General features: G+C 36.1%; 1 protein-coding gene across 1 annotated transcript in view; it reads left to right on the forward strand.

Annotated features, from left to right (window-relative positions):
• UNC13C (unc-13 homolog C (C. elegans)) overlaps window positions 1–11,566 on the forward strand; it is a 131,170-nt gene that overhangs the window by 115,056 nt on the left and 4,548 nt on the right. The window contains exons 28-29 of the mRNA XM_009078702.1: window positions 183–263; window positions 2,428–2,575. Of these exons, the coding sequence (XP_009076950.1) occupies window positions 183–263; window positions 2,428–2,575 (229 nt within the window). The remainder of the gene's footprint in view (window positions 1–182; window positions 264–2,427; window positions 2,576–11,566) is intronic.

Consider the following 11,566-nt stretch of genomic DNA (forward strand, 5'->3'; position numbering starts at 1 on the left):
CATGATTGTTCTAGGTTATAATTTGTTGTGAAAGAAGTCTGAAGTCGAATTAATCCCTGTTAATCATAAGTCCTTGGGGGGGCATTTGGCAGATTTGCTTGTTTATTTGTTTTTCCAAGAACAAACAGGCCACAATGCTGTCTCTCTTTCAAAACCAACTGCAGTCTTCACTTGCTTTGCAGGACCATGTGATCCGAGAGGAAGCCAAAAGCCTGACCCTGAGGCAGTGTGCAATAATGGACGTAGCACTAGTAACTATAAAGGTACAGCTTTATGTGTGTTCTGTGCTGGAATTACCAAGAACATGACTGATAGCAGCTTTTTGGAAAAAAAAATCTGGAGGCTTTCATACAGTCTTCACAGATTTGGTTTCTGAAGTCAAAAGTAGCCATTAAGGAATATTATTTAATGTACTTATCAGTCTCTTTCACATTTGCCTGGATCATTACTGGGTGTAACTAACTTAAAAGCAGTCACTTTGGTGAATAACAGCATATTTTTGTGTCTGCTGTAAAGAGACAGCACATCAGGCAGGTAAGGAAGCAGCTACTTAAGTATAAATTTGAAGATGCATATAAGAGGAAATATCTATGATCAAGCCAAGAATCTCCAAAGACAAGAAAAAGGTATCAGAGAGTGCTCCCAAATGCCATTTCTTTTGCATTTGCAGTGGAATTGGTGTTTCCTTCAGAAATAATATTTGGGGATTACTACTGTTTTGGAAACATAAATGGATAAAATATTGAAGTGCTGTATGCTCCCAAATTAAGCTCCATGAAGTCCTCCATTCAGTATGTGAATCTCATTCTTTTCCTGTCAAACCATTTGTTCTAAATGCATAAAAGATGACATCAGATCCCATGTTTTGCTCCTACATGTATTTTTTCCTCTCTAACAGCCAGTAACTATCAACACAGAAATGTAAATAATAAATGTATGTTTCATAACAGTTGTGTTTTATCTCCTGCAAAATGTTGAGAATTGGAAGGTGAAATATGTACACTAAATGCAAAGGGCACATGTGGACTGTAGGTCTCTGCTGTCCAGATAAGCTTAGGATAGAGCATTTAGTATAGATGTGAAGTGCAATGTATATATTGTGTATATTCCTTAGGCAACTCTCCTAAAAAGCAGGGAAGATAGATTCTACTTACAGTCCCCAACACTCCCTGTACTGACTGGACCAATATTGTGTGTCATCAAGTAGTCACAGTGTGTTCCTGGAAAACACTGTTTTTACTAATTAGCTATTTAATGGGAGCTTTATTGATCTTGAGACCTAGAACTGTAATGTAGGTTGCAAAATGCTTTGCACGGTGTTCAAACAAAAGGAGGGTATGTAGCAAATTTATCTTTTCACTATAGTTTAAGTACATTAATTCATCAACCACTGTCTTGTATAAAACTTTGGGAAAAAATCTCCATTGTGGGAGGAAGAAGGGAAGAATCTGTCCTAATTATTCTGAACTCAGCTTTGGGATGGGAAGCATAACATAATACTTGCAATAGTTTATATAATCAACATGGTATTAAAGTGGTAAACATAGACCTGGTACAACTCGTTACAGAGGGAAGATCTGCTCCCATCTTAGGTTTGCAGGAAGCACCACTGATGTACTGGTGAACTGCTGCACCATTCCTAGCAGCACAGAGTGAGCTGTGGGTACCAGCTGCTCTGGCCCAAAGAAATTCTCTTTCCTTTGAAAGGATGAAATTTACTCCCTGTCTTCAAGCACAGTACCAACTGATGAGCTTCTTTTCTCATCCATCCTCTTCCTTTCACAGTCCTGAAATACTAGTGTGGTCACCCAAGGATGACACACATTTTTTCACATAGCTGTAGTGAAACAGGTAAAAACTGGAAAAAAAAAAAATATAATCACCATGGAAACTTCTATGGAATTTTTAATAATTTGCCATAATCATAATTTCAGACACAATTACAATACAAAGCTAATCCAAAACTTGACATTTGAGGTTCTTCTTTTTTAAGCTCTTAACAAAATTCCCTTTTCTTTCAAAAGGTATGTATTCTTTACTTGTGTTTGTAAACCTTGCCTTGATTTAAAAGTTGTTTTGGCAATTTTCTAGATAAAGTGATAAAACTGATTACACTCTCTGCAATCTAAAAGAATGCTGCAAATATTTGTCCAGTTTGGCATATAAATACTTTAGATCATGAAGATCAAAATTAAAGTTTTGCATATTTTATTATTCCCCCAAGACTTAATTTTTTTACCTTTGGAAAGAAGCTCTGGAGTAGAGAAGATGACAGTTATCTCAAATACTATTATCACCAATCTAGCTGTACTTAACCACTGTTATGTCTAAAAGTTCATTTAAGAATTTTACTTCAAATTGGATGTCTGTATTGAGGACTCTCTCAGGTAATTTTCCTCTATGAACAATATTTGTTTTTCATTTTAGCAATATTTCCATGCTGGAGGAAGTGGGCTGAAAAAGAATTTCCTGGAAAAGAGCCCAGACCTACAGTCCCTCAAATATGCTCTGAGCCTTTACACGCAAACAACTGACACCTTGATAAAGAAGTTCATAGATACTCAGACTTCTCAAAGTAAGTGATCTGTAAGGGACATAGAAGTATATCAAATTATGTTTTAAATGCTTTAAATTATTGATTGCCAATCCTATCCCCCACACACTGTGGTATTTTAGAGTTTAATGTCACAAATTTGCCCATGTGATGTTATCCCTTATGAAATGCTGTAGTCCATCAATGGAACATATCTGAGGGAAGAACAGGTCCCAGAGCTCTACATGAACACAACACCAGGGTTATTTGTAGGAACACTCCCCACACAAACAGGGTTGTGGAGGCCATACCAGAGTGCATGTTACAACTGCAGAAACAGTAAATTTGTCAAGTGCATTGGCAGTTCTAGATACTTTGAGCTGGAGGATGTTAATTACTAACCACAAAGAACTGCAACAGATTAAAAGCCTTAAGGTTTCCTTTTGTGACTAAGAACAATAAATTATGAGCAACTTGTCCTTAATGTAGCACACTGATTCCACATCACAGAACCCACACTTCTTTTAGAAGGTCATCTGTGGATTCAAAAGGAATAGAAGGTTTCTTTAGGCTAAAATACACCATTATTTTTCCTGTCTAAAATTTTTGCCTTTGTACATTTCAGCATTCAGATTCAAAACTACCATGCTGAAAATGACACATCAACATTTTATGCCTGCTGTTCAAAATTTGATACTCACCCAAAAGCAAACCAATGCAGGGAATATGCAAGAGTATGATATTAGCTATACTTTGACTCTGGACATCAGCAACACTGAAGTCACTTTTTCCTACTGTAGAAGTTTTGGTGTAGGGCACCTAAACAATTGAATCGTCTTCATTTAAAATATACATACCATTCATTAATGGTTTATGTCAGGAGAGGACTTTGCACAGTCTCAATAAGAAGACAAGAGCTCATGGTTTTACTTTTAGGCAAATATTCCTTCTATTTTCAAAAATAGATCTCAGGGATCTGGGACAGGGTTTTCATACTTCTACAGCACATTCAGTGTTTTAATTGGACAGTTAAGTTAGAAATCAATTGCTTTTACTTATGAAGTACATGTTACTCACAGTATAAAGAGAAGCTTGCCCCAAGACTAATTCCAAGGAATTACTTCCTAAGCTGTTTCCATATTACACTGAAGATTTCTCTCAATAATTCATATATTACAAGTGAGAAAACTGCTATAAAACTGTCATATAGGGGAATAGATTCTTTTTTCTACCTCAAAAAAAAATTTTACTGTATGGATTTAGGCAAAAAATTATTACTTACTAGTTATTTTTCTTCTCTTTATGCATACCTTCATTGTAACTTCAGGAGAAAAAAATTTATCAAGCCTATAAGTAAAGATCTTCTCTAAATCCTGAATTTTTTGATTTCCATGATTTCAGCCTGAGGTCTGTGTTCATTTCTGTGCACACATTAGCATGCCCATATTTGCACACCAGTATTGTCAGAAATGTAGCCACTGGGAATAAAAGTTAAGGAAAAATGACTCATAGCTTTTCATCATCCTTTAATGTCTCTTTTAAAAGAATTAAATCCGCCTCTATTATGACCTCCAGCCTCACAGCTGTAGCTGTATCATTAGCATTTAGTTAAAATGACTCTGTTTGCAAATCAGAAACTTTCTCTAGAGTATAATAAGATTTATATTTGCCCTCATATTTGTGCACATAGCCAATCCATAATCAATAGACAGTTGGATGTAATTAAAGGAGGGGGAAGAATATTTTAAATGTGACAGAAAAAAACATATTAAATAATAACTATGACTGTGGCTGAAAGTGGATGCTCAATTTTCCTGTAATGACTATTAGAATCAGACATTAGGCTTACTCTTAACCACAGGTGAAAACACTGTTTCATTTACCATGATCAAACTGTAGTTTTTTAAGAAACTGAAGGGCAAAAATTTGTTTGATTGCTAGGAGATGGGAAGTTAACTTTGCAAACACACACACCAGAAAGTGTGAGGTTGGACCTGATGATCTTAGAGGTCTTTTCCAGCCTTAATGATTCTATGATCATAGCTCTGTAAAATTGTCTGTTATGGCTCTTGATACTTCCTGTGTTCATGTACATGCAGGATCAAGTTCAGTAGGAATAACCAAACTATCCAAGAATATGATTTGCATCATTTCTAAAAACATAACTCCTTGAACCAGTTTCAATTCCCAGCCTTTGTGCCTAGATATTTCTAAAGAGCTTCCTGGTAACAAAGCAATTTGCATAGATAATATTAATAAAACCATTCCTAATTTTTTAAATGCTGACTCAGGGATTCTTAGTTTTTCCTGTGGTGTTTTCACTACACTGAACCTTGAAAGCTAAACTCTTTTTGCCTTTTTCAAGTACATTATGAGACTACATTGTTATGGACATATCCTTTAAAAGCAAATTATCACATAGAAAGGAATCATAAAATTAACTGCTGTAACCTTACTCTGATGATATTTGCTTTTCAAAGCACTACTACAGACTGTCAAGATTTGTTTTCAGAAAAGACTAGTGTTTGAAGAAGTAAGTGGCAATGCTGAGCATAATCCAGCAGCAACTTTTTGAGCAACTGACAGTGTTGTTTATTTTTTGCTTTTCTTTTTAGTCCATATAACAATTTGTCATGTCTGGAGGTCTCTTCCAACAGTAATAATTCTATGCTGATGAAAGTTGCAAATTTAATGCTCAGTCAGTGTGGTGAAAACAAATCTGTGACCACACTGTGAAAATTAAAGAAAAATGTCTTCTAATAAATAAAGTTGATACAGACAGTACAGGTACCAGATTAGTATACTTAGTGACATAGCTTAATTTCTGTCATGTGCTATCATATTAAGCACCTGCCTGTCTGCCTGGCACAAGGAGAGTGGTTTCTCTTCAACTACATCCTTAATGCTACCCCAGATCTGGTTTGGTTTTAGTATCTTTTGTAACCAAACAATTGTACCTGCTCACTACACTTGTGCCAAGCATGAATCAGTTGTAAAATAGCAGCACATTGCCAAGCCTGACCTGTAAAACTCATCTCAGTTGCAGGAACCTGAGGGTTCAGTGCTGTATGGCCAGAACACACCGTGGCTGGTTAGCACAGCAAAGCAGCCAACAAGCCAATCCTGAATATCAGGGAAAGCTCAAAGGCTTCTGCAAAAGATCATACATTTTGTACATTGATGTATTTATTCCAGTTGTCAGCCTACAACAGCTCCAGACAAAAAAGGTCACATTTCAGGGCAGGCAGGACAAGCTAAACTTGAGCTAAATTCAACCACATTTTCACAACCAAGACAAAACTATAGAAGTCAAAGGACAAACTCTTACCATATTTCTGTATTTCAGAAGAGAGGAAACAGACTCAGAATGCTGAAATAAAACTATATCCATATCTATTGGCCTGTTGTAAAAACTTTCTTACTCTGTGGTATATTTGACTTACCATTACTCAACACTAAGACCAGTACTGGAGAAGCTTCTCTAAAGTCATTCCTAAAAAAAAAAAAAAAAAAAAAGAGGCAGCCAATCTATTGAATTAAGTTATACCTTTGTCTTTTAGACAACCTAATTTAAAGGATATCAAAATTAAAAGGAGATTTATGGCTCTGGTTTAATTTATTAATTGCCCTAATTCTTCAGTAATTTCATAAACTATAGCCTGTGTTGTAAATATTTACATTTGGTTAGCTTCAGCTCCAATAACATTTGAGCAAATATTTTAGTTTTAGTGAACTACATAAAAATACAGCACCTCAAACAGTGTTCTGAATTATCTCTCATCTATTGCCACTAATTTCTCCAAATTAAACACCAGTGTTGGATCTAAAATAGTTACTTACTGGAAATAGAGACTTTTTTCTTATAAATTTACAGCAGCTTAGTTTTATAGACCTCATTAGGGAATGCTATTGTTACTGTAAGGTGCACAACAGTAATATGCAGTGACAGGGCTGCAATGTATTTTTTAGTTTGCCTTTAAATAGTTTGTATCACTTAAACAGAAAAATCAATACTCATCTCAACATGAAGCTCATGCTGCAATCCCTACTTGTGGGTGTTTACAATGCTGCAAAAAAAGCTCTGCTTTCACATCAGCTGGGCTGCATCTCATTTCTTCACTCTTGTGCCAGACAACTGAAAGCTAAATGGGGAAGCTACATCTGAAAACAAGAAAATATAATAACCTTATGAGAATGAGTAACCTGAACAGTAACTTCAGACTTGTCTTGTGAAGTCACCAACATAAGGAAGAAAGCTACACAATCAAAAATGAAGAGAAAATGCTTTTCAACTGCCAAAATTCAATTCTGCATTCCTTTGCAATCTGTAATGGCACAAGGCAAAGCAGAACCTCAATATATTCTTAAATATATGGAATCACACTAAAATAATAAACTGATATTTAACTATAGTTTTGGCATGCAAAGAGATAACATCAGATTCCAGAAAATAAACATTGTTTTTAAATTGTTTTATAAGCAGCTCTTATAACTGAAAAAAATATTTTTTTCTGCTTTTGCTTGTCATAACTGTTTTAGTATTAACTGTCATATTTTGAAAGCTATACCTGTATTCTATCATAAAATTTAAGTCCTACAGAGCATTTCCAGTTCTCTCATAACCTATACTTCAGACAGAATTTAACTCAAGAAATAATCCCTGCTTCATCCACTGTAGTTTCAAATTGAGGTCAGAATCATGTGTTACACAACCTTATTTCAGGAAAGAAAAAAACCAGACCTGCATTACAAGCTGCAGAAATCAGCACACAACTGCAAGCATAGGAACAAACAACAAGAAACATGAGAACAGTGAAGAAACTTGTAGAATTACAATTAACAGAAGTATTCTAACATATGCTGATAGCAAAATAAATGCATTAAGAATAGTGGCAGAAAATAAATATTTTTAAAGTTCACATATAACCAGGCTGCTGGTAAAAGCAGAAGGTCTTTACAAAATGTTCTCTTAAGAGGCTGTCACATTAGAACATTTATAGTTCTTCCTTAAATGAAACAGTAAAACATCTAAATTAGGAGCAAGTTGTATGTTTCTTTGAAGTCTTCAGAAAATAAACTACAGGTATCCATCAGTTATATGACCTCAATTTTTTCAAAATAACTTCTTACTGATATCAGCAGGGCATTCAATACAGATATAAACCTCTTAACTTGAGAGGTTATACTTCCCTGGATATTTTCCTGTATGCTGCCTGGCTAAAACACTGGACATATATGTAACCACAGCTATAGACACATGGCTGGCTGCTGCTGCTGGATACACACCTCCCAGGTCAAAACTGCCTCATCCACAGTTTCTTAGCACATGGACAGACCAGCAGCTACAGATAGCAGAGGTCACAATGGAGCTGTGCAGTCAGCAGCCTTCACTGTGTGAAACTTGGATTACCCTGGGCAGAGATGGAAAGGCCTTAACTGGGGATTCTACCCTGACACTCAAACCAGCACTTTCTACTCACACTGTAAATATTCTGCTTTTATATTATGTTCTCTGAATGCCTCACATCACTCTGTCTGACAGGGCAGAAAGTCCAGTAGGAGGGAATGTGTTTGATAGCATGGTTTGCACGATTGGAGAGAGGCTTACAGATGCTGCCACATCCCCTGTCAACCTTAATACCATCACACCAAGTGATCCTTAAGAGAAATGATTTACATTTTCTAATCAAATACAAGGTGTCTAAATATTTTCAATCTTTTTGTGCCAGCCTGGTGAATAAATGGTTGCTGAAGGCAGCCATCAGGTAACTGAACTTGGTTCTCAGAATCCTCCAGAACAAACAGTTATCAGCTGTTTGTATAGCAACTTCTTAAAGCAAAGCTCATGTGGCAGTGAGTGTGGTTATCATTACAAAATCAGCTTTCCCAGCTGCCTTCCTTTTCTCTAACACATACACAGAACAGATCATTTACCTTGCTAGATCCATCTCTTAACAACTTCCCTTTAACTTACTCTTTGTATTAAATGAAGATGTTAAAACCTGCACTGAAGATTTTCCTCTAAATCAGAGAGTCTCAGGATTCTGTGAAAAATAACTAGATGAGTCATCCTGATCTTTTATCTTCTAACAAATTAGCAGATGAACGCCAGACAATTATGTGTATTTTATTGGCATCGTCAATCAAAAGATGACAGATGTTTGTCAGAATTAAACTGCTGATTTCATAGCTTGTGTAATTCTTAGAGCATTAGGCACTGTGAAAACTTGATTATTTGTTCAGCTTTCTCATTCTTGCATCCTATATAGACAAAAAGGTCAAAGCATAGGTCCAGTATTTAAACAAACATGTTTGTGCTGAAGAAGTTAGTGACCAAATGGGATAGGAAAGAGTTACCACAGGCACCACTGCCAGTTCAGCTGGTTATACTGCCTGGCTCACAATGCTCAGTGAGCTTTTCTAAGTTGTGGGGAATAAAATCATATCATGCATGATGATTAGTTTGCAGGTAGTTGTTTTTCTTTTGAACTGGATTCCTAATCCTCAGAGAGGTCTTGAAATCCTGAATCCTAAAAGCCAGAGTAAAAAAAAAAAAGAGGAAACCTCCACAAATTTTGAAACTTTTGATACAGTAATATAGACTGTTTCAGAGCCTAGCTTATTATATTTGACTATTTGGGGGCACAAATACTGCAAGTAATCTCTTGCAACAGCTTTATGAGTGCCTGGATGAGAGGAGGAGAAAGCCAAGGAGCTACCAAAGTCAAGGAAGAAGATAGACTGTAATAAAACAGGCTGCTTAATAAATTCCAGCTTCTAGAAACTGAATCAATTCTCTCCTCAGAGATACCTAACTTCTTGCATGAGAGGCATACAGCACATTTCTGACTTCTCTGGAACCTGAGCTGAAAAAGACCATGAATCCACGTCAGGTTTTGGACACCCAGCTGCTGGGTTTGCTAACAAAGTCCAATACTTGTTTCTCCACTGAATTTTGCCTGAATTTCCACAGATCTCCAGTTTTGACTATGCCTTATTGTCTCATATATCTACTCTCTCTCTTATGCATACACTGACAATTTAACCATATACTTAAGCCTCAACAGGTCCATAAACCTCAATAGAAGCTAGAGGAAAAAAACAATCCACTTTGTTAAGTGCCAAGATTGGGAGGGGGTGTAACAAAACAGAAGTTTTGAATAATTTTGAATAAAACACAATTTCCAAAACAAGTCCTATAAACTTTGTGAATGCAATATAAGTTTGGGGAAAGGCTCAAGAGACAATGATTATCTGTATATTGCCCTAAGAAATATTTGGGGCGAAAACTGCATATTTTTAGAACATGACTGTTTAGTTAGACCCTGCAAGCACAACTAAACAAGAACAGACACTGCACAGACCACAAACACTTTACCAGTTAATGCTTCTACAGTTCAACAGTAAAAAAACAAACAAGCAAAAAGAAACCCTGTGTCATAGAAAGCTGTAATTGTTATTGTCATTGGATGAAACAACAATAATATGTCCCTAGGTGAAGAATGATACAAACATTCTGCTAGTTTTCTCTTTTGCTACTGGGTGACTTTGCAGCATAAAAAGAATCCTTGTTTTGCAAGAACATCCTTAACATCTCTCTCACACTCTGAGACACAATTTGCTGCTGTTTTTTATTATTTATGTTCTGAGAAACAGGCCCTCAAATAAAACCTCCTCCAGATTTAAGGATTTTACATGAAACTACCAACAGGAAGATGAATACCAAAAGATCTTAAAGCAGTTTCAATTTACAGAATTGCTATCACAAGATAGTACATAAGCAGAGGAGATTCTGTTCCTAATTATGTACACACACTGGTAGCTTAAATATTCATAGCAGCATAACTGTGGTACTTGGAGATCCAGAACTGAGACCTACAAACAGCACAATGATTATCTCAGCTTCTCAGAAGGGTTTGGTCACTCTTACTGAGGTCCATGCTGCATACCAATGCTTCAAACCACACTACTCAATATTTTCCATTATATATTTTATAAATTATGAAAGCATCCCAGTTTCCAGGCCTCAGTTTCCAGAGCAGCTGCAAAGTACACTCCATCAGAGGTACTCCTTCTGCTATTTCAAGGCCTTAAATTTTATTCTGAAATTTTATGCTAGCTCATTCTCTGTGAATCCCATTGATTTCTGCTGGGCTCTTTTTTTCATGCAAACCTAGAAGCTGCTTTCCAAAGTCCTCCTGATCTTTTAGATCTCTTGGCTGCTAAAGGATTGAGCAGGACAAAGGGACCCTTCCCCAGTAATGTATTTTTGTACACAGACACAGACTGATTTAATAGGACTCTCTTGCATTTAGCAGGAATATTATTCTAGAAAATAGAGAGTTTCTGTTTTATTTTTACAACATCTACATGACTCATTATTCCTCTTGCATTTTCTGTGGTTTTCTCTACTGGGGTCCACAAGTTCTCTGGAGGTACCTACTAAGGAACAGAAGGCAGAGGAATTTGTTTCTCTCTGCATATATAGTCACTATGACTACCATGCCTAAGAAACATTTGACTTGGTCCTTAGTCTGTCTTCTGTCAAAATAATTAGGGCCGTAACAGCTATCACACTGATGACATTCCAGGGGCTAAATAAGGAAGAAATCAAAGCCTGACTTTTTGGATATTTTTGTTCCCTGAAGAGAAAGCATCTTTAGCTAGAGGTGATATATTTCCTCCTTTACAGTTTGTTTGCTGCAGAAGAATGACTGCACTTTAAATGCAGGTGATCACTTTAAGAGCCAGCTATGAGAGGATGCTGTATTTTGAATCATATAAATAACCTAACAAATAAAATGGAAAGCAGAGTTTAGAGTGGAAGCAGTAATAATTAAACATCCATAAGGTTTTCAAATATAAAGCAGAAACATTTGTAAATTTGTTAATCTTCAAATGAGTTCTATTACAGTATTAAGGAAGAGAAGTGCAATCATCCTCTGCAGTGCAGGGCTAGATATTTATTGAAGTTAAATTGGCTTACTAAATGTGGTAGAATAAATGGACCTTTCTATAGTGTAATCAGAATCA

The sequence above is a fragment of the Acanthisitta chloris genome, unplaced genomic scaffold (assembly GCF_000695815.1).
Source record: "Acanthisitta chloris isolate BGI_N310 unplaced genomic scaffold, ASM69581v1 scaffold1307, whole genome shotgun sequence".
In the NCBI taxonomy this organism is placed as follows: domain Eukaryota; kingdom Metazoa; phylum Chordata; class Aves; order Passeriformes; family Acanthisittidae; genus Acanthisitta; species Acanthisitta chloris.